The sequence below is a fragment of the Molothrus ater genome, chromosome 2, assembly GCF_012460135.2.
Source record: "Molothrus ater isolate BHLD 08-10-18 breed brown headed cowbird chromosome 2, BPBGC_Mater_1.1, whole genome shotgun sequence".
In the NCBI taxonomy this organism is placed as follows: Eukaryota; Metazoa; Chordata; class Aves; order Passeriformes; family Icteridae; genus Molothrus; species Molothrus ater.
The window spans coordinates 107062465-107086972 of record NC_050479.2 but is presented as its reverse complement, the minus strand read 5'-3'; the positions used below and the strand labels follow the sequence as shown (position 1 = coordinate 107086972).

Below are 24508 nucleotides of genomic sequence, written 5' to 3'. Positions count from 1 at the left end.
ACAGGGAAGGAAAACAGTTCTGCAATCATATCAAATTTATCTCCTCCTGCCTTCCACTTTCATGTTTTCTGAGCCAGGTTCTCGTTTTAGGGGCTCCCATATGCACTGTATGTCTGGAGTAACTCCAGTGAGATAAACATAACTGATTTTGCAAGCTATGTGTCTTTGTAGCACTGTATACTTAAAGGCTCTCTTTTCTCAAGAAATAAAAATGGAGGTATATTTAAATGCTAACATTTTCCAGTTAATTTTCAGTACTTTTATTTGTTAAAAATATCTATTGTGACCTCAGATTTATTTATATATCGTTTTATATCTCATAGATATAGATATGTGTGTGTGTGTATATATATGTATATACACACTATTCAAGCTGTGTGATTTTCTCTTAAAGAAATATGTTTGATGCTGTTCTATGGAGCATATGATTCAAAGCCTCAGAATTTAAAGAACACAGTTCACTTACTACATTCACTTCCTCTTATTCTGATATTTTTATTCTGTTAACTAGACTTCATATTAAATGATAACTGATGAAAACTAAAAATCACCATCTTTGACTTTCTTTTGTTCATGTGTATGTCGTTCCTGCGAAATTTTGGAGATGCTAACATCTTAATTCATTTAGAATTGGTAATTAAAACTCTTACATATTTAAATGCTATCTGCAGTGTAAAATGCACAAGCCAGTCCAAAATTCTGCTCTTTCAGTGCTGCTGTGGGCCCAAATAATGTAAGAGATGATAGAATGTGGCAAAATGGGTGACTTCTATTTTTCTGGTCAAGTGGGCCCATGATAGGAAGGAGGTATTTTTATCCTCTGGTTTGCTTAGACCATGGTCTAACCTGCAGGGAGTTATGTTTTCCAGTAAAACCTTCCAACAGATGTGCTTACTTCCAACATGCTGTCACATACAACCTGATCTAGAAAAGCCTAGCTGGGAGTAATATGCAGCTCAGCATCCGACTTGAAACATTCTCAGCAGCAAGAGGGCAAAGTGAAAAAGTAGCCATAATCTCTCTAACATGCTGTTTCACATTAGTACATACATGTTAGGATAGTATTTCACTATTTGACTTCTGAGATTTTGTGACTGTCTTAGGCTTGATCTTCTACCTTCTGACTGTTTTGCACCCTGAGGAGGGCACTGCTCTCAGGCAGGCTTGTCCCCAGCTGCCCATCTGGGCCAGCTATCAGAGGTCACCACATTTGAAGCCCTCATTTGGACATTCCCTAACCCTCCTCTACAAAAAAAAAACCAAACCAAACCAAAACAAAAACAATGCCTTTGCTAACCTAGCTCATTTTAACTGAAATTGGGTTACAGAATCCCTGCCCAAGCAGCTAATTCTGGAGCTGGGAGAAAGCAAGGAATAAGCATTTGGGAACATTAACCTCTATAGCTGGCACAGCTGCAGCCAGACAAAGACAAGTGATCAAGCCCTTTTTTCACAGATAAGGATAACACAGCAGATGAACACAGAAGAAATATTAAGATTTCATTTAAAAATTAAAAAAGGACTCCTAATGCAAAGAAATTCAGATGTGAGCCTGAAATTCCATCCCAGCTCACAGCACGCTGCACAGATGTTTTGCAAAAATAAACTCACAACATGCAAATGCAACTAGTGAGTGCAGGACACAGATTCTTCACACTTACTCTTTTGACTAAAGAGATGTGATTATTCACTCAGAATGCTGGTTTTAAAAAGAAATAGACACCAAACATTCTCTTTTATCCCTTCATGAAAATGAGGTAAAATAAATAGCACTGACCTAAATCATACATGGGGCAAACACAAATGATGTGCAGACTCCCATAGCACATTTTTCAATGCACTTAATAACTTATTACAGCACCTTGTATTTGTGTGGAGCCCTGCCAGTAAGAACTGCTGAGCAGTGTCAGACTTTCTGCAGCAGATTTAGTGTGTTTAAGTGGAGACAAGGATGAATCCACTAATTCTTGATTTAATTTCCCAAGGGTGTTAGAAAGGAAGGCTGTTTTAACTTCATGGCAAATCACATGATGGCTTCTGGAAACTGGAATCAAAGTGTCTGGCAGGAGAGACACATTGCATCTGGATTCACCAGTGCCTCTCATGCTTGGCAATCAAACATTCCCACGTGAGGCTATCAAGCTGGACACCTCCTCCAGCATCTACCCCTGAGAGTATTTCACAGCTGTTCTAAACGGGTGGAAATGACTGTCCAGACTGCAGAGGGATAAAGAGTCAGGACCTGCAGGCTCCCTTCAGGGCAATGAGCAGGATAACCCTGCTGCTTCTGCACTGCCAGGCACTCTGGGGGGCTGCAACGGGGCTGTCTGACTGAGCCACCCTGCCCTGAGAGGAGACACATCCTGATAGCACCGCAGGGAACACGGGCAGATTTTTTGCAGTGAGCAAAAAAACCATTTGCTGAGGTTTCTGTGAGGAAAAGGAGGGAGGGCTGTTTGCTTACGTGTGGGTTTTTATTTTATTTTCATTTTGCCTGCTGGATCATTAAGAGAGTGAGAGGGTAATAATCATAAAGTCTCTGCGACAACTGCTGGATCCTTTTTTGTACCCTGTGTTCTAATGGTCTGTGAGGATTTACACACATACTCACTTTAAGTGCATTTGTGACCTAATCAAGCTAGGAGAATACAACTGACAAGGGGGCTCTCATCCTTTCATTGTAGTTTCCATTCACATAGCTACAATAAAAAAATCCTATTTATTTTAAAGTGTGTCGTATTTATTCTGTGTTTGTATGTCCATTTACTTCTGTTATGAATGAGTTTGTGGTGGAAACTGCACTCATCAAAGGTTTGATACAAGTGACAGCAATTTTGGTGAATCTTTGTATTAACTTTTACTGGAGCAAACACCATCAAAAAAAAAAAACGGTTTGAAAATATTTACTCCTTTCACTCAGAACCTGGGAGACTCTTCAAGGAAAACAGTGTATTTTAAGTTATAGTTTGGCCAGATGCATCCATACTAGATAAGCTAAAGTCTACATTAGTTTATGAGTTTTCTTGTTTTGGTTTGCTTCTCTTTTTTTTTTTTTTAATTTTTTTTTAAGTGATAAGACAGATTTACTCAATTTTCCATTAATTGGGGGAAACAACTGAGGGCTTCAGCTATGGGGAAATAATCTTTCAAGGATGAGTATGTCTGACCAAGGCCAGTGACAAAAATCCCAGTGATTTGAAAAAAGCTGGATTTTAGGACTTTGCCATCAACTCTTTCCTTTATTCCTAATGTTCCTAAAAGGCAGTCTTTGCCATGAAGTTATTGCATGCTGAAAGCCTACAGTTTCCAGCCCCAACATGTGAGACTTTCACTTAAATGCACACATTTTACTGAAGGAGAGACTTCATACCAGACTGATAGTCTAAAAAATTTAAATGATAGGAATATTATGGGACCTGTCATCTGGAATTAGCTGAGGAAGCATAACAAAAAATATGACCCAAGTCCATACTCTGCTAGATTAGATTTGTGGATTTAAATAATTAGTTGTTGTTGCTATTTTCACAAGACTAAGGAAATGCAAATGTATCCTTTTCTTTGTATTTGTGTATTTAAATAATTAGTTATTGCTGCTATTTTGACAAGACTAAGTAAATGCAAATATATCCTTTTCTTACCAGAATAAAGATAATATTTCTTTATATTTTTAAATAGAAATAAAACATATGGAGCTTTAAAAATAACTAAATTATATTTACTTTTCATTAATTAATTTAATTTGGCTATTTTCAAATGTAATATCCACTTTACCTGTGTTACATTTTACTTGGCAGATTCAATTGGCATAACCAAAATTAAATGTTATCAAAAGACATTAACTTATTGAATTAAGGATTTTTAAAATCAGCTATTAATTAAACTTTAAGCAGTTTGTATTTTTAACAATCAAAGCACACCAATTCACCCCATGCTCAGAAAAACTTCACAGAAAAACACACTTTTGCAGGATGAAATGCAACAGAAGAGCAGGGATGGAGGTAACAGTTTAAACGTGGTGTTCATCACTGGAAAGGGAACGATTGTGAGGAGATGTTGCAGAAGATGAAATCATCAAAGGCTGCAAGGCAGAATTAGTAATTTCTCACTGAAATATTAAATGAGCATATGTCAGTAAATCTAGAGCAGAGTCAGCACTGAGGGGAACTGCAGCAGACCAAAGGTGCAGATTAAAAGCTTGTGCTATTCACTACTTCAAACCACTAAAAACGAAACACAATGCAAGGTTTGATTTAAAATATATTGAAAGAAGTATCTCCATCCACCTCATCCCATGCATGTTAGACAAGTGTGAGACACAATTTCACTGAGAGAAGGATAGGCAGAGACACCCTCCATGCAGAAAGCATCACCTTGGAGTCTACAAACCTGTTCTTGTCAGGCTGGTTCCATGCAGCCTAAACCCAGCTTTATCTGCTGCTGCAACCAGTGCTTGTGCAAAAGTGCCGCTGGTAAAGATGGAGTCATCTGAGGAGCTACCTACACTAGATCTATGGCTAGAAAAGTTACGGTCCTCATCAGACGCAGAACCCCATCCATTTACCATTGAACCTAAAAACAAATGTAGGGCGCCAGTGAGTGGTGCACATTTGATAGTCTTTGTTCATCTAAAGCTTAAAGACCCACTTAATATGTTCTTTCTCCACAGGATACCCAAAATTCATTTGACAGAGCTTGGTAGAGAAGAGCAATTTTAATTAAAAATTAAATCGAAATGAAAATTAATCTAAAGCTTAAAGACATACTTATTGTATCCTTTCCCAACATTTATCTGCCAGAGTTTGGTACAACAAAGCTAGGTGGGATCTCATTCATAGCTTGCTCCATGTAAACAAAATAATACATATTCTCTACAAATTCAAAGGTTCCACAGTAAATCCTTTTGAAAATTAATGGTTTTTTCCCTGTGATTGAATTGAATGTGGCTAGTTTTGTAATTTTTGTTTTACTTGACTTGTTACAAATATGGATCTAGTTTGATATTTGCCAAACCGAGTCTTAATTTTGGACTGCATATATGTAAGTCTCAGTAGATATGGCTAAAGTCAGACATGGGCTTCAAGGACTATTCTGAACAAGACTGGCCCCATGTCATTTTATCAATCAAAACCTTAAAATAAATGAGCAGTTGTAATGGCCTAAAAATAGCTGCTTTAAAGTAGTTCACTCTACTGGATTAAAGTAGCTTTTTTACAAGGTTAGAAATAATTAAGATTCAAGAGCAGAGCAAATATATGCTCAGATTTAACAGTGAGTCAGTTGCTAGACCAGCACTGACCCCATGGTACCTTCTAACTATGGATTACCACTACTGCAGGAGAGGAAAGTGATAACAACATCATAAAAATGCAGCCAGAAAACCAGATACCAGAAAAACATGAAAGAAATGTAGAAATCTTGACAGAAGTAAAATATGAAGAGCAAAATAGAGAAGGAAAAATCAATCTTATTTGCTCTTCACTTATATTTTTATTTTTTCTGAGGCACCAATCAAGCATCAATCAGCTACCCATCAATTTCAAAAGCTAGTACTTGGTTCATTTCTTTTTTTTTTTTCCCCAAAGTACTGTAATTCTGTTTCTTTCAGGTTTTCAGATGGAGATGGTGGCGTTCTGTACTTCTGAAATGCCCCAGGGTCATTCTGCACCGTGCAGTGGAGGCAGGAGGCAAAGGGAAGAACCAGCAGCAAGAACTCTGCTCCAGGAACAGGGCAGCCCTGTGAAATGAGCCACCAAACTCAGGTGAGGTGTAGAGCCACCAGAGTGCTTTGGGGACCTTAGCTGCTGCATGGCATTGAACAGTGCTGTTCTGAGATAGTACAGGAACCACACCCATCTCAAAATTCCTGAAATGTGCATTTTAACTATAGCTATATGTTGGAAAAAAAGAAAAAAGCCCAGTAAACCTGGGAGAATCTGCAGAGAACTGGTTTTCAAAGACATGAAGACACGTGTGGAGGGATGCATCATGGCCCTGACTTTACTCAGTTAGCAGAGCTGAATTTCTGTAAATGCACACAAAATGTGTAGCAGAACAGTAGCCTTTTTTCAATCCATGTCCAAGAAAGCATTGCTGTGTTTAAAATTGCTAAGTAGTAAATCAATAACGACCTGCTTATTAGTTAATTGATAGGCTAATTAACTAATGGTGGTGTCAAATATTAAAAATGTCCTGCAAAAAATAGGTCATGAGTGCAATTAATGAATCCTGGAATTCAGTAGCATGCTGCACCACAAAGCCCAAGAACAGTGGATTATTTTGTGATGCTGCAGTGACCAAACCTTTTAATGTCAGAGAAGTGGCAAGGCTATAATAACAAAAACCTGTGCACTCCTCAGATACAAGAAAAGAAACCAAAGAGGGCTGTGGAGGTCTGACAGGCAGGAAGTGTGTAAAGTGCAACAGAGAGTGACAGAGTTTGATTCTGCTTGCCAAAAGCACACATAAAATTGTTATTTTCCAAGCAGACTCGACCTGATGCAGACAGATGTGAGGGAGCCCAGATAACAGCAAGGAAAGGCTAAAACTGAATTTCCTCTGAGAAGACGTTTTCTGAACTAACAGTCAAAGAGCAACAGGACATCATAGAGAATGGGGAGCAAAGACACTTAGCAACAGTTATTGATGATGTATGAAAGAGATACTACAGATAAAACACCTAATGAAGATGTAAGAAAATGAAATGCTATAACTGAGGACATTTTCAAACAATCACTTATAGGCACATTCCACAAAATACGTGAGCACAAGCTGAAACATAAAAATGTAACCAGAGCTACGCATATCCAAGGATGATGCTTAGATGCTAAAAATTTAACATGTGTGCCATTAATTTCAGGGCCCAAGAGTTTTGTGTTATATATTCTATTGTCTATATGTAGAGACATATAAAACCATATACAGAGCACTTTTTGTTTTCAGTGCTATGGTCTGTGAGACTATGGATGTTTTAAAGGAACATTTAATTTCTATTTGCTCACATTGCTTTGTCCATTTGATAACCACAGCTGTTATACAACATACAATGCACATGGAAATTCGGGTGTCACTCTTTTCAGGGTATGGGTAGTAGCTGGTTTTCATTTGCTTTGTTAATTCATAAAAAAAAAATCTCATTTTAGGTATAAAATATACTGAAAATCTGCAAAAGGCCATAGTGTGTGAATAGAGCTATTGTTCTACACACTCATACACATACCAGTTTTTCTACAACTACCTACATTTTTATTATCAGACTGCCAGTTTTCTAGGCTAACCCTATAAAAAAAGCTCTGTTCCCCAGCTCCTCCACATTCCCATGGACAGCAAGTGCTAGTAAGGCTGGGAATAGTGTGCTCTGCCTATGGGTCACTCCCCCTTCCCCTCTCCTCCAGCAGCTGCTCTGGGAGAGACCTGTCATGCTGCAAACATAGCTCTGTTCTTGCAGGGACATGAGTTTTACTGAAATGTCACGACCCCACCCGGAGTTCTGCATCCATTTCTGGGGTCCCTGGCACAAGGCAGACAGGGACCTGTTCAAGTGCACCCAGAGAGGAGCCACAACAATGATTAGTGTTGGAACCCCTCTTCTGTGAGGACAGGCTGGGACAACTGGGATTGTTTTCTGCAGCCTGGAGAAGAGAGGGCTCCAGGGAGATCTTCCTGCAGCATTTCAACATATAAAGTGGGGTCACTACAAAGGCAGAAAGAGGCTTTCTGATAAGGCCTGCAGTGACAGGACAAGAAGCAATATTTTCAAATTGAGAGAAGGTTTAGATTATATATAAGGAAGAAATTCTTTACCATGAGGGTGGCAAAGTACTGGAACAGGTTTCCCAGATAAGCTGTGGATGTCTCAGTCCTGGAAGTGTTCAAGGCCAGGCTGGATGGGGCTCTGAGCACCCTGGTCTAGTAGAAAGTGTCCCTGTCCATGGTAGGAGGCTTAGAACAAGATGACCTCTAAAAGTCCCTCCTAGTCCAAACCATTCTATGTTACTTCTGGTTGCTGGAAGCAACTTTTTTATATAGAAGCTTCTTCTAACTGCTGAAATCAGCAAAACACCCTGAGACACGTTCAGCACCCACAGCTGTGTGTGACACAGGATATGTGTGATATAGGGAGCTCAAGGCGAAACCTCTACATTATTTCTCCTGATTCCTGAGCTGTTCAGCTTCCCTGCATAAACAATTTCTTCTCCCCAGCCAAACCTGCAGCAGTAAATCCCATTTTGCTCTGACCTGCAGAGGTGTAGACATTGCCCAGAAGGCATGGGAGTGCTGGAGCCCAGCCTGGGCACCTCAGGCCACCACAAAGCTGTGTTAACACAGCACACGTGGTGACTGCTTGTTTAAAGGCATCCACTGGCCTCTTGCTTTCCAAATCAGATGCACATTTGTTTTTCTCTGAATAAAGGCAGAATAAGAGATGCTGACATTCCTTTCAGATCAACTGTGCATTTTGAAATGGGATGAAACAGGCTTTTAGTGTCTCCTTTACATGCAGCTCACTATGTGCTTTCCAAGAGTACATTTGAGTTTTTACGCTTTCTGGCAACTGTAAATTTTACTCTTGCTGACAGCAGCAGTAAATGCTTTATGCAGAACAAAAATCAGCTCTGTGAAAAGTTGAACTCTGTTTTCTTGCTCCATAAAATATCTCTTGGTGCTAATGCAAACAGAAAGCTTCTTTGCTCTCAGGGAAAGGTGAGGAGAACAGAGGTGCCAGCTTCCAGTAGACTGCATGCTACTCCTTTTAGTGGCATTTTGCTAGCAATAATAATGCTTTTTTTTTTTTTTTTTTGGTAAAGTGTACTGTTGCTTTACTTAAAAATAATAATAAAAAAGTCGAATGCACCTGTGAAATAAAAGCTGCTCACAACAAGCCTGGCACTTCTGAGAATTCCATTAGATACTTTTCTGCATCTACCAGCCTCTATGTGCTTACTTCATGTGTTTTCCTCTACAAGACCATCCAGCACATATTAATGCTAAGCCCCTGCTCCTCTGCTGTTTTTGAATGGAACAGGGATAGGCTGCTTAGGGTTCTGAAGTGTGGGTGACATCCTTGGGCACTGATGCTACTTCAGCTGAAATCAGTTACAGAATTCTCTCAGCCTTTGTACAGGAGGAAGATTTTATCTTCTCTTGGATTTATCTGACCACTGTCATGATTACACAACAAGAATGCCCACTGATTTTGGTGGAAGTGATGGAATAGAAGGGACAATAGTCATTGTACCACCAAAATAAGGAATAATAATAGAAGTGTTTGAATGCAGAATCTAAATATGATCACACTTCCAAAAGCTAGAGTTTGTTTTTTACTTTCCTCCACCATAAATGCCCATATATTTAAATGCATACACCTGGAATAAGCCTCTAGGTTTTAAATGTTTTATTTTTGGGCAGAAAACACTAAAAAAAGGAGGAAAAAACCATACATAGATATTCAGCACTTCACAGGTCCAATGATAATTAATGACCTTCATAAACATCTAATGAAAAATGAATTTATGTCACTTAGCCAAATTTATTTCTGTTTGCATTCCATCTTTTAGATTTTTTTTTGTTTCCATATTGCTGAAAGGCACAAAAAAATCTCAAATTTATTCAAGCTGTTAGAAAAGAAATGCACACAGAACATTAAGTAGTTGCTCAAATGTTGCTGAGCAGTAAAATACTATGATAAAGTGGCAACTTGCTGTGTCTCTATTACTTCTTCAGCACTAAAATTAATTTATGATCAGTCATCAATTCATTTACATGTCATTTTATGCTAAATCTATCGTTGCTGATGAATGCATATCCCTAGATCCATTAAGCTAGAGTAAAGTCTGTGCTTTATAATATGACCCTGCTAATTGTTGCATTACCATTTTTATGAGATACAAAAAGTAGCAGTTTCCTATTTTCTGAGCACATATTTAATCCATGAAGCACATTCTTCCTATTAAATGCAATCTGTCTAACTGCTTATAAACCAGAATCTTTTGCAATAGGTATCCCTAAGCAAATCAATACAAATATTGAGCTGAGCCATGGTAAAATATGGCTCATGAAAATGATATTGTGCAGTTTTCAGGAATTATTCCATTTGTGCACAGACACAGTGAATGATCAACTTTTTCCATACAGACAGTGATCAGTGAGTCTTTTAATCAAGACCAAAACATGTCAAATAAGGGATATTTTTCCTTGCTGAGCTACACAATCTGAAGAGATTTTTATGATTTAGATCTATATAATTCTATTGAGAAAAAAAAAAATGTAACCCATTTGTTGAGGCACTGTTTTCAAGAATAACTCTCTGTTTATATCAGTTTGTATCAGTCAGATAGAAGAGGTCTTACTCTAATTTCCATGTTAGTTAATGAGTCAAACCCTTCCCTCAGTGAAAATGCACCAGGACTGAAGATACACAACTCACAACCAGCTTCACTGGTGCTGCAGGAGGAGGAGGAGATAAGGAGAGGGCAGAAAACCCCCAAACCATAACACTTTGACCTGAAGAAACCTAGGCTTGCTCTTAGTGATTTCAGTGAGAAGCAAATTAACTTCTTCTAAAATCATCATATGCAATTAATTAAGTCTATTAAAGTAGAATAATGCAACAGACTCTTTGTGGCCATTCATGCCATAACTCTGCACAGAAATTCATTATAAAGGCAAACATTAACCATAAGAGAAAGAAAAAACGTATTTCATTGTGTCTCTGAAAGCAAAAAATAACCCTAAATAACTATGAATTAAAAGTCAAGTGAGGAAAAATTTTACCAGTGTTTTGTGGTTCTTTCTCTCTATTTTTTTTAAGCAGATTCAGTGACTCAATATCCTATCAAACTATACTGGGAATGAAGCAAAACCTTGGCTTTAATTTCATATTACATCCCACAGATGTGCAAATTTAAACCTCCCTCCTTGAATTCTCTTTGTGCTATCTGGAGACTGTTAAGATACAGTTCCTGTGCACTCCTCCTTTCTTTTCACTTTATTATACATGTCAACATTATGTCTCTGGCACCTGCAAAGAGAAAAGCTTAATAGTGCAGATTAAATCCTTGTCTGCATCTTCAGTTAGCTGTGACTAAAACTCAAGGGCCTGGAAGACAACTTGACTTTTAAACAGTTTAAAGGAGCAGCACTGTGGTGTCAGAGGGATCCAGCAGTTTGTGCTTTGGCTCACGCAGTGCCAGTGCTTCCCCTCAGAGAATCCCACACTTGGCACTGCAGGAAACCCTTGTTCTCAGCTCAGCCATGAAGAACAAAGCTCCATTTCAGTCCAAAAGTGGCTGTCTTTGAGGCATTGCTGAGGCTTGCTAACACTACAGGGTGAGGAACCTCGCCCTGCTCCCGCCACAGCAACTCTGTTTGGAGGAAGTCATGTCCAGGGGATGTCAATTTAGATTTCTCACAAACACTGAACTCCCAGGGCACTTCAGAATGAACAGAAATATTGCTTCATCTGGGTCAGCTGTTCTCATCTGCCTCCCTTTTCAAATACGTTTAGAGAAGTGAAAACGTGATCTATAAATTCTTAGAAAAATGCTGGCTGAAGTCACCAAATGCTCTGTGAAAAGAAGTAGCTTATATATTCTCAGCACATGAAAGAACAATTTAGTTGTTCTACAGTATTTTAAAAGCAATCAAAATGAAGAATGAGAAACAGCTTGGGAACAACTGAAGCAATTCGCTATACACTCCTTAACACCATTAAACACAGCCTGGAAGAGTTAACAGAAACAGATAAAGAAAAATTAAAATTTTCTTTTGAAAAACAAAATTTGCCCAAGTATAATAGGCAATTCCTTTCCATTCTTAGGAAAAAAAAAAAAAACAAAACCAAAGAACAAGCCCAATACAAACTCTTCTAAAATCAAGGTTTTACCCATACAGTAACTGAGGAGAACAGAAGTAGTTTTGTTATTTGGAGATTTTGCCATCTTACAGACCCTTTATATTAACACTCTGGGTGTACACCTGTAAGGCTATCATTCCTTAATAATTCAGTCTAAAAGTTGGCTAAGTGCTATAGGGGCAGTCTGTAATTTTGCTTCCCCTCCAGCTGCACATTCCCTTCCTGCAGTGCCAGCACACACCTTGCCAGGCAATGAACCGGAGGCAAAGAATGATCCAGATAGTAATTAAACAAATAAAAGAAACAGCAAAAGAAAAACCTTAAACTTCAGCTGGATGAGGCCACATGAAGATAGTGGTTGTGATGAGTGGAATCATATTTAGATCACCTTACATATACTCCCAGTCTACATTATGAAGTTCTGCCCAATTTCTTCCAAAATATCAAGAAGCCTTTAACAATCGAGTAATTAGACATTTAACACTCCAAAAATTAAACAAGATTTTGAAGGTTATTCGTAAAAGTATCAATTTTAATAAGCACTGAAGTTTCAAATTGGAGCAGGAATACAGCTATCCCTTATTTGCTCTAGGGAGGGTGATCCAAACTATAAGGTGAAGATGCTAATGTGGAAACATTCATTTTCTGATTTACAGATACATAAGCATTGCCATATTAATATCTACCAAAAGAAAAATGTATACCAACCTGTTTTTTTGAATTTATTTATTACTGTTCTACAGTCTAAAACTCTTAGTGAATTCCTAACAGAAATGCTTCTGAGCCATTAGTGAGATATGCAAAAATATGCAGAATTATAGCCTGAAGGAGATTACTCTAGAAATTCAAGTAAAGTGAGTTAACATATGCATGCACTAAAAAGTTAACCTTCTCAATTCAGAGATTTAAACTTTAACTCTATGTCCTTCAGTTGCATCTGGATTTCAAATTGCAGCAGCAGGGATACAATTCTTAAATCTTAATTAGAGTGGCAAGCAGTCTGGCTCTAGGGTGAAGGAAAACATGGAAGGTGGGATTAAGCTACACACTATTTCATTAAAGAAGGGAAAGGAAGAAAATGATAGTATTGATGCTCCATCACTCTCATATTCCTGCAGTGTTTTCAGAACAGCAATCTTTAAGCATGAGTGCAAAAGCCTTGGAATTTCAGAGGGCCAGACAAAGAAGGAACTCAGTGGTGCTACGGTAGGAAGTGTTCTAAACAAGTCTCCCTTAAGGTAAAACCAGCAATGAGTGTTTGTCTGCTGAGATCAAAAACTGGAGCAGAACTCTCTAACACTGTGACATTGGGGATATTTGGGTCTCCAGCACACCTTCACACTATGGACACAGGACATTATATAGAGGCCCTGGTCCAACCTAAAGAGAACTACACTGATGCTTACACATAGTGCATGATGTCCATATAGAATCCATGTTTTCAAAAAACAATGTCTTTCACTGCCTAAATTTCACCAACAGCACTTCAATTCATTCAAATTCCATGCATTAATTTATTATAGTAGGTCCCCTTTCTAGGTCCCCTTTGATGATGATGTAGCTTTCCAAGGCATGCAAAGGACAGGAAGGAGTGAGTGAAGGAAGGTCAGAATTATTAAACAGATTTTCTAAAAGGGAACAATTGTTAAATTCAGCAATACAAAGTATGTTCAAAATACACATTTCCTACATAAATATTTACTCTAGAAATAAATGTTGTGCCAATCTAGCTACACTTACTCTGAAGTCCTTAACTTCCTTGTGATCATCTCAGAAAGCATTTGCCCAGCAGAATATCTAAAAGTGTTTTAGGATAACATTTTTATGCTGCTACTGATTTATGAAATATATATTGCTAAGCTGAGGTCTTCCCCCTCCTTTTTATGTAACTGCCTTGCTTCTCTACTAGAATGAACCTTTCATGAAAGCCAGGATATAACTGAATTTTCTTTCAAGTCTTTAAAGCTTTTTAAAATTCATGAATTTCCTTATCATTTTTCAGCAAAGCAAAGTATTTCCAAATCCTTCTTTAACTTTAGTGTTTAGCATTAACATTTTAAATGTTACAGAAATCGAGTGGAATAAATTTTCCCTTAGAAAGTGTCCAAATGGTGATGTTTTTTACTGGTAGTAACAAGTTGGTGTCAGTGTGTTTGGTTACCTGTTACAGAGCTCTCTAGATTGTCCATACTGGAGCCTGGAGTATGCTCTAGACCTCTTAGTGGCCTACTGATTTCTACAGTTTCTTCTTCAATATCATCCTCATCGTCATCGTCGTCTGGAACATCTGTTTCCAAATCTGAAATAAGGTTTCCAGATACGTATCCTAGGGGAGGAACTGGAGCCTGAGGAGGTTGTGTATTGCTTTGGATGTGCCTACACAAACAAACAGGAAAAGTTGTCAGAATGGATGAGACTTTGCAGCCCGTGGTCAATAAAACACAAGCCTTTCAACAAGTCCTGAAGTACATTTACAAAACGTGCTTGGTTTGGCCAAACTCAAGAAAATTCAGTTCAGTTATTCACTGCAGCTTCTAAGACCAGAGTGCCTGCACACTTTCCAATCTAAAATAAAAAGAATAAAGATAAAATCCTCAAGGATGGGGAAAGTGAGGAGTGTCTTCTCACAGACAAAGAGCAATAGACACAGAGGCTGCATAAATCAGGTAGGAAACCCATGGAAAAGCACAATTCTGAATCCCAGCCTAGCACAGAGGTGTCTCACCCAATATTCCCCCTTGCAAATCACACATTGAACCAAAGTTAAATCTCACTCCTTCCGCTTAAACAGATGCAGTGCCTGAAGCAAAAGTCACCCTAAAGAGGAGGAAATGGCCAGTAGGACAGAAGAAATTTTCAAGTCCAATGAATGCATCATCAGCGAGGCCTTTTCATTTTGCTTTATTCCAAGAAGTTTAATGGATTTAATTGCAGCAGTATTAGGGCATGCATGTGTGAAATTACTCCATGCAGCAATTACATAAAGCAAAAAAAAAAAAAAAGAAAAAAGAAGACAAAAAAGCACCCAGAGGATAGCTAAATGGCCAAAGGCAAGCATGGGATTCAGAGTTTGATGTGCCTGGTCCCTGAGAGAAAAGAGCACCATCAGCTTTCAGAGCAGCAGTCCCCACAGCACAACAGGTACACAGCAAGCTGTGCCAGGGGACCCAGGCATGACTGGCCTTGGCACAAGAGCATGTACCACACTTGAAATGGCTAACTTAGGCACATGGGAATCCTTGGGTGGCTCTACATGAGGTGCTATGACCTGATTTGAATCGGCAGCACTCTGGATGGGATCCAGGATTCTGCTGGTCTCTTGCTTGGACATCAGTAAAACTGAAGAAATTACAATTGTCGCCTGTTTGGCTCCCAGCTATAATACATTTTCAGTGGAGACCTTGTGCTGAATTATTGCCTGCATGAATGAATTCTCTTTATTCAATGAGCCTTTTTTTTTAAATTTTCATCATGTAAATCTATCAGATATGAGAACATCATGGTAAATGTTATGTACCACTGGTAACTTTCTCCACCTCAGTGTAGGTTTTAACTTATTGCCTATTCTGAATCTAATTTCCAGAACAAGTCCTTCCTTTCTGACATACAACCCCCTTCTGATTAACAGTTATTGAACACTTTTCTGCCTGGACACCAGGTTTTTAGTGTTTGACACTGTGTTCAAAACACTGGGGCACTAAAGGGCACTACCATCTAACTAACCCTTAATAAACAGTGTGATTAGCTCCTAATCAAGCAAAATGCTTAAGTATATGTTTAATGTTAAGCTTGTGATAGAACAATTGAAGTCAATTTCTCATGTACTCACAGTTAAGCATATACTTAAGTGATTTGCTGGATCAAGGCCATAATGGTTATGTACTTTTCCAGTAATCTCTAATGGGCTCTTTCTTAAATTCCTAGTTGGCTGATGCCTGTATTTCTCAGTTGCTACACCCACAGTACCCTGAGATCCTGACAGGTCTCATTTTGCTGTTTAGTTTTCCCCTGTCTCTACAATGGGCAGGTTAACTTTGTGAAAAGAAGACTGAAAAAATATTCCTTCCCAGTCAAAACAATGGAGGACTTTCTACCAACTTTGACTAGCATGATACATATCCAGCCAAAGAACAAAAATATATTAAAAAATTCCATGTAATAAAAATCACTTGTATGAAAAAATCACTTTAAGCCAATACTCAAAAGGTATGAAAAAAAGGTTATGTCCTTGTTTTGTTTTGGTTTTTTTTTTCAGACTTTCATGCTCAATTACTGTGACTTTACACAAGAGTGACATTAAAATCTGTATAATCCTAAGCACATTATGAAACTTCCTGATCAATTTTCATTTCCCCAAAAAGGGAGCAAGACCTTTCCTGCCAGCTGCATGAGGCTTTGGTGTGGCGTCCTGCTCCGTTATCCGCGCCTGCGCTGGTTTGAAGTTTTGGAGGGCGTAGGAAGGGTAACAGCTGCACAATGCAGCAGCCACACACACTGTGTGGGTGTGCATCTGTGTGCTGGCTCAGAAGCCAGTGCCTTCACCAGGCCAGGTCTAGCTGCTGCCTGGGATTTGGGTCAGTCCCACAGGCAGGCTGGGGTCAGAGCTTGGCAGCGCGGCGCTGCAGCGAGACTGGGGTACCCTGTTGATCGAGTGCAGATTGCAGACAAGCCCCGAGGCTTCCACGGTGCCCAGGGAAAACAGCTGGCTTTGGTTTGGCACTGCCTGCCTACCTGCCTGATGTATTTATGGGAGCTCAAGCTGAATAACTTGGTGGCTTTATTTAGCAGGGAAGAAAGGCTGCTCCTCTGCTGGCAGCGTGCCATTCGGTAACTAGCTCTGCTCCGCTCCGCCGAGAGTCGCGGGCTTTGTCTGGGTAGAGGAGTTGGAAAAGGACAACTGCTGCTCAGGGAACATCCAGGAACCAACTGACCTTCACCACGTCCCCAGCCTGGTGCAGTTGACAAGTTCTTTCTCAGTCCCTGAAGAGACTGCTTCTGTTTGTTTTGCAGGGGAAATGTTACTGTGGTATTTGCTTGCTCTTCCTTTAAAGAGGCATAAAGCACTCTGAAACACTAGATTCATCCTATAACTACTAACGACTTGCTTTCTGCTGTTTCTGGGTTTTTCCTACAAATCAGAAATTCTCATGGTAGTTCAAAGTACAGAGATGCAAATAATTCATTCTCATGTGACACAGTGTCAAAGCTGCCACATTACTATTCCAAGAAACTATCATTACTTTTAATCAGGAATTTAGAATCTTATTATTTTTGAAAATCCTAAAAAATTCCTGTCTTCTGCTAGCCTGAAAAGAGAGCACTCACAAGTGTATAAAAGCTGTCACGAGGTGGGTATTAACTACTTAGCCAAACAAGTGCAAAATTTTGGAGGAATATTGTTTTTATGTGTTTTCAGACAAAATTTAGCATATTACCAAGTATTATGATTTAAAAAGCACATATGGATGTGTAGGGCCTTCCAACTGTGGGTAGAATTTTGCTATTTCTTCTTCCATTTTACTTCTTTGGAAACACAATTGAAACACTGTTGAATACGGTCGTTATTTACGTCAAAAAGGAATGAAGTATTGTTGTTGTTATTATTAATACTATTATTTCATTTCCCTGATCAGAGGTGACCCCTTCAAACATTTACCATGTCTGCTTTGCTATATCAAACTGGTAAGCCCTTGTTAACTCATCAAGGTGAGCTTGAAGCATTGGCTGCATCTCCTCTCGTGGGGAAGGCGTGAGAGTTGCAGTCGACTGCTGCCCAAAGGAGATGGCAGGAGATGAAGCTACTCCCCGGACAGGAGGTGTGGGGACACGATCATCATCTTCCTCAAGCTCATCTTCCATGCCCTGATGCAGGTAGGTCTGAACTGGCAAAGGTGGACACCAACCATCACTGTCATATCTACAATAAAAACCAGATAAACTTAGTGTATATTGAAACTCATCTCTGCTGCACAGTAGAAGGTGTAGAGGGTATACACAATTACTGATTCAGTTGGAAACCTTGCACACAGTGTGAGTTCTAAAATTTAATAAAAATAGGGTCTTAATTGCCTAGATTGTCCTTACTGAGTCAGTTTAATTTTTCCCACAACACCTAAGCAACTTGAACAAGATATGCAACAGAAAAATTACTGACCCATTATCACATTCATTAATGGTGATTAGATAATGTTACACCACAATCAACAACAAAAATGAACTAACTCACTTCCAGGATCGTTAATGTAGCAGAATGAATATTGACCTGGACATGAAAATAGCAGCATTCTTAAAAGGCAGAGCAAGCTTTATGTAGTAGCACTTATGCACTTATTTCACAGAATCCCAGAGAAAGCTGGGTTGAAATTGATCCACAAAGATCACCAAGTCCAACTCTTGGACCTGCACAGCACCATCCCCAAGAGTCACACCATGAGCCCAAGAGCATTATCCATTTACTTCCATCCTCCCCTTTATCTGTCTATAAATTTACCATTTGTTTCTGGTTTGGAGCTTAAGAAAAGGCTACACTTTCCTCATAAATTCTGGTCTTCCCACCCTGCACATGGGTGTCTCCTATGATGTGCAATACATCCATGTCACAGCAGCACTGACCCCGAGCATATGTTGTGTCACAGCACCAGCTGATAAGGTACATTAGCACACATGGTGACAGCTCTGCCAGCACCCCCACCTCCTAACCAATCTGTACTGGGACTTACCTAGACAGTGCTACATTTCTGAACACTTTCAACACACCTGCCCAAAGCAAATGGAAAGATTAACCACTAGGAGTATTCTTGGATAATAACAAATTCTTCTTTCTTCAGACATAAAGGGTGTCCTGGTAGGAGTCTGTGGTTTTTGCTGCCTTATACCAAAGGTGTAAGGGGTGGTGCTATATCTGATCAGGGTTAGAAACAAAAACTTTATATTTTGTTACCACTTCTTACACAAGTTTTGCCAGCAAGTCAATTCTTTTCAGTCTCTGCACTCATCAGAGGATCTTTCAATTCAGTGTTGTATGACAGTATCACCCTGGGATACTGTCCCTTAGAGACTCTGGCATCATTCCAGGTGGATAGGCCTTAGTGCCTGTGGTCATTTCCCGTGCATCACCTCCCCAGAGTAATTCCCTAATCTGAACACAACTTCAGTTGTATGCAGCTTTGCTGACAATCACACCACTCAAATCTCAACTGTCTACTTTTTCCATCTTCAAAACATCCAGTCAGGCATCAGTCCCCTGAGCACCAGCACACATTTCTTCTTAACTTCTGGTGTCTTCCAAAATAACTCAGGAAACACAGTTGCTTTTTTTTTTTTTTTTTTTTTTCCTCAAAACACAACCAGACAGCCACAAGCTCTCACAGCTCCCTTCACTGTCAAACCATCACACACTCTAAAGGCCATTTCCCAAGCATCATCTAAGTCACTTTATCTTCTTCCCACCTTCAAAGACTGCTGACAAGGTCCTTTTTTCTGCAATGCAGGCAGGCAGTGCATTGCACGATACAGTTAATTTCTCAAACCAGCTTAAAAATACTCCTTTAAAGCTTCTGATTTGGAAGGAAGGATTTACCAATTTCCCAAAGAAAAATGAATTACTGTCAATTTTCTCAAGTGCAAAGCCAGGTTATAAAAAAGCTGGGAACACTGAAATGGAGAAGTTGCAAAACCTGTATTATGAACAGAACATTTACTTTCAGCAAAACCCAAGGATTTCTTAAATTAACTAAACTACTTTTTCCTTATTCAGAAGTCTGTAGTCTACATTTAAACACACAGATTCAGGACAGCTAAAACAACCTGATTTAATAATCCAAAAGTCCATGCACGATATATCTGGTAACTCACATTTGCATAAATTTAAATCTCTATATATGAAGATATAATCATAAACAGATATTCAAACACATATGAGCACAGAAGTGAAAATAAAGGCTGCTTCTTAACATCTGGCCTCTAGGAGAGGTTGAGTGATTGATCATTACCATTTTCATAACACAAAGATTTAAGAAAATGTTACATGATACATATTCATCCTTAGCAAACAATTAAGATATGACCAGCTGTAATTTGTCTTTCCAAACTATATTTACTCAGGACATTTGCAACCAAGGCTGAAGGGACCATCCTAAATCATGCTGTGAAAACTGTGCAGTGAAACAGTCCTCTTGCTTCCTTTTGCTCTCTCAACCTCATGCTTTGCTATAATGCCTTCTTCTTTAAAAGGGACAGGGGAAAAAGGCACTCCCTGGTGACTCTGCAATGATGAATAAACCAGCTTTGGATGTCCTCGCCTTCTGACCTTACTCGCTTCAAATCCCCAAATGTTCAACTTGGTAGCAAAAAGGTTTCTTAGTAAAGAGGTTTCTCAGTGAAAAGATTCTGCAAAAGTACTGTACCTTTACCCAAATTTTGTTTGAAATGGAAAGCAGCCTAAGCCTGAAGTTCAGGACACTGAGAGTCAAGATTTCAGGTACAAGAACCTTTGTCTTCTTAATGTAAGGTGTCTGAAAAGCCACAAGCCCTAACCTTAATTTTAGAGAAAAAGAAAATAAAGCAAAAACCCCCCAAAACCAACAAAGAAAAAAAAAAGGAAAAAGTAAACCTAACAGACTACATAGTAACTACATGCCACATAAGTGATAAAGCTATAGAAACATCTGGTATCACCATAGTGATTATTAGCCATATCCATGTTCTTTTTTGTTTTTTGAGTAAATCCAATGTGGTGAAAAAGCCACTTTTTTCAAGTACACTTATTGAAATCTAAGTGCCTTAACTTCATTAGCAACCTCTGATTGTATTTTCATTATAATTAAGACCCTAATAAGTTCTGGTTAACAAACATGAGCTTCTATTTTTCTAATAAGTTTTATTGTACTGTCAGCACTACTATTCTATAGCAATCTTTTACTATTAAAATCCCTGATTCATTACATTAATAGATTCATTCCTTTAAAATATAAAATAAAGGTGATAGATACAGGGCATATTCTGTAAAAACTGTGTTTCATTACACATATTGTTGCAACAAATGAGGCTTCCCTTCCTGGAACTCACCAGAAAGGACTTTTTGAAGTAAAAGGTACTACTTCCTTAACTTTTCCTAGAGACAGATAATAGGTATCAAATATATTGACATTCAGCAGCTAATATTGCATTTTGAGGTGTAATCAATAGCAAGAAAGAGAAAAAAACAAATAACAATATGCTGACTGCCTTTACTGGGTTGGCTCAAGATCATGCATATTGTTAGTGAAAAAATCAAAGTAAAAGATAATGAGTAAGAAACAAGCATTTCTTTACTGTCAAGTTTACATAAAATCTCAAGCAAAATCATCTTCTCTGAAAATGGTTGGAAAGGGAGCATGTCAGTTTGGGAGCTACTATAGGAAAATAGAAACTTAATTGGCATAAACAGGCTCTTTGCTGAGGTTAAACAGGAATCTAAGAGATCCCCAAAGCTACCACATTGTATAACAGGGCTAGCTGGAATAGGATATTCACTTTTCCTTCTGCACTTTATGGAAAATGGGAGGTAAATGTCACCTAGTGCCTCTAGGAAATAGATGGTACAGAAAACTGAGTGTATTTTTTCTGTGATAGGTGAAGTTAGGGGTTTGTTTAGGTTTTTTTATGCCACTTGGTATTGTGGATTATCTTTTGCAACTCAGCAGTCCACTAGTGCTTATAAGGCCACTAGCACTAATCTCTAGTAAGCAAAACTCGGTGTCAACAGCTTTGAGTTTTTTTGTGATAATCATTCCAATGAAACTCACATTTGAATTTAATTGTTATAGGAAGACACACAGAAAAGCAAGTTTCTGTTTAGGTGCCACCCTCCTTGTTTTATTGCTCTAAAATTAAAACACTTTGACCTTGTCACAGAGTAAATCAAAACAAAACAAGGGGAATAAAAGAGTTTAAAAAATGTTTTTTTTTTTTTTTTAAACTAGTATGTCCAAGGCAACATAAGGAATGCAGTCTATGATTTTTTTTTTCCCTTCTATCATGTTGAAAAGCACAGAAACAAGACCAACCCCTAAATACAGAAGGATTATTAGTATTGGAAGAATCCTCAGAAAGTATGGGCATTGCAGATTCAGTCTTCACCAAAGGTGGTTGCAAATTACTGTAGCTCCAGACTGAGACTCTAAGTCCAACCTTCGAATTTTTCTGTGTTTGGTGAAATGCATGTTACAAAGTCTTGCTACCACCACTGCTAATGAGATATTACAAAAACCAGAGAAGAGCAATTCAAGGCATAATCAGAGGAAAAAACTAAGTCTGAATGGCTGTGAACCTGGAGGCTGGTGATTACCTTCTCCTTAAATAACCAATGTTGTCTTGGTGACCAACATCATTCCTTCCAGCTAAATTACAGATGCTTTATGCAACTGAGGAGTCCAGCGCTATGCCACAAGGGATTTCTCTATAAGGTATTTCCATTTACCTTTAATGCTATTTCATTGTTCTCAAGAAAATCCAAGTGGTTTGCCTTCTACTGCATATTTGTTTTAGTGAAATGGTTGCACATGTGTTTTAAAGATATAAACCGATAAAGACAAAATTATTATATGGTGAAACAATTTAAAATTTATTTTAGCCTCTTATAACAGAATACAGAAGACAATGATTAAATGAACTTTTTGTTTTGAGATTTCAACAACACTCACAAGGTTATTAATTTTCCATTACTTTGAAATTTTAATTATGCAGCCCGAATGGGCCTTAATTTTAAGAAGAACTTCACTGACTAACACAGTCATTTATTGCTCATTATAAGAGTCAAAGGAGTTGGTATAAACTGAAACAATATGGAATTTTTCTAACTTTAATTATGAAAGTAGTAATGATCAATTCCCCCTTACAATTGAGATAACAATTGAAGTATTTTTATTCAGTAAGGCTATTACAATGTATTCTTAAAAATGTTTCATCCTTGGGAAATATTGATTAATCCATGTATTTAAACAGACAGAAATTTGTCCCTGACAGAAAAATTACTCTCAAAGACTCCAACAGAGCTACCCACAGTAAACTATGTTTTTATATACTCTGATTCACCTCCAGAATTTGATAACCTGGTATACAACATAATTACACTTTATAAAAAGCAATTTGTAATTGTTGTCTGTGTAGGAAATGTCTCTTTCCTCTCATTTAGCACTTCTTGTGTGATTTTGTGTCCTTGAAGACAAGTTTGAGCTATGCAAAATTATGTTGAAGGTTCCAGAAACTTGAAAGTTGTTTGAATAATAACAAAAAAAGCCTATAATTAGCATGCCTTCCTCAACTGTGAAATTTCTTCTAAAAGCCGATGAGAAGATTATTATCCATTGGTTGATCTTCAAAAATTAATCCAATTTGGTGGGTTTTTTTTTTTTTTGTTCTGTTGGCTCTAATATTTTTAAACATCAAAGCAGTGAAAAAGTACACAGGGTCAGATTATGTCATCCTTACTCACTCTGAGTCCCATCAGCTGCATGCAATCCCAGAATTCAATTAAGCTACCTGTGAAGTGAGATACTTCTCAGCATGAGAAAGCACTGAAGCCCTACATGATGATGAAGCAAGGTCACTTTTGTTTCCATCTTCAGTCACTATCCAGAGAAGTTATTCAAACATTCCTCCTCCACAGCCTTGAATCGGTCTACAGAATAAGTAGTTCTCTTTCTTTTTTTTTTTTTTAACAAATCAGAATAATATTGTCACTTATCAAAATTAAAAAAAAAAATAGAAAAGGACTCATTTCTGCAAATCACAGATTTTTCTTCAAAAGAAAAAGAAAAAAAATAATTTACCCTGCTTCTTGCTGATCCACCCCATAGTGCTCCAGCTCTGTGCCTGGAAGTGGCTGCACAGGAGGGGGTGGGAGGGGAACACTGGCCCAGGTTGAACCATTATTTTTCTGGGGCTTGGTAGTATTTTTGTTTTTCTTCTTTTTCCCTCCTTTGCCACCTGCAAATCCAAAAAAGAAAAATAAAAATGTTAGAGGTATAATGTGGAAAAAAAGGCCAGCTATTTACATTTCTTTGACAGAATTCTGATTCCAGAGCACATGCCCCAAAAAAGAAGATGTATTTGTATCTCAGCAGAATCAGCATCAACGTACTAATGCTGTCACAAGGTTATAAGTAATAAAACAGTGAAATGGGGAATATTCCGAATATTTACTGAAAAACACTTCTTTTTAAACCTCTGTACATTTGCACCACAGTAGTGCAGAAACAAGGAAAGACAGGTTTTCCTGTATAAGAAATATATTTCCTGTTTTATTCATGTACACTTTATAACTTCTTAAATTCGCTCTTAGATAAAATTACAATAAAACACAGCAAATTATTTCAAATGTCAGAATCCACTGTGATTATAACACAGTTTTGCATAATCACTTACTGTGGAAAACACGGAGGTTAAGGACACCATCCAAAAAAACTGTCATTGAAGTCAAGAACTTCCAAGGTAAGAGTAAATTGTCAAAACAAAAGAAACAGGGTTTTGTTGTTAGGAATTTCCTAATTTCTGGGGTTTTTTTAAAGAGTGGGAAGTTGTGCAATATTTTAAGACTGACTGTTTCACAGGATTCAAATGTCTTGTGCCACTATCGAGAAGACGTTCTGTTTCTGATATACAGTTCTAATGGATGAG

At 38.2% G+C, this 24508-nt stretch overlaps 1 protein-coding gene across 2 annotated transcripts in view; it reads right to left on the bottom strand.

The window, feature by feature from the left end:
- The window catches only part of ROBO2 (roundabout guidance receptor 2), an 875524-nt gene that overhangs the window by 20138 nt on the left and 830878 nt on the right, over window positions 1-24508 (bottom strand). The window contains exons 17-20 of one of the 2 annotated variants that reach the window (XM_054517859.1): window positions 23662-23818; window positions 17508-17768; window positions 14013-14227; window positions 4387-4569 (exon numbers count right to left, since the gene is read on the bottom strand). In XM_054517859.1, the coding sequence (XP_054373834.1) occupies window positions 4387-4569; window positions 14013-14227; window positions 17508-17768; window positions 23662-23818 (816 nt within the window). The remainder of the gene's footprint in view (window positions 1-4386; window positions 4570-14012; window positions 14228-17507; window positions 17769-23661; window positions 23819-24508) is intronic. The other variant, XM_054517862.1, reaches the window with a different exon arrangement.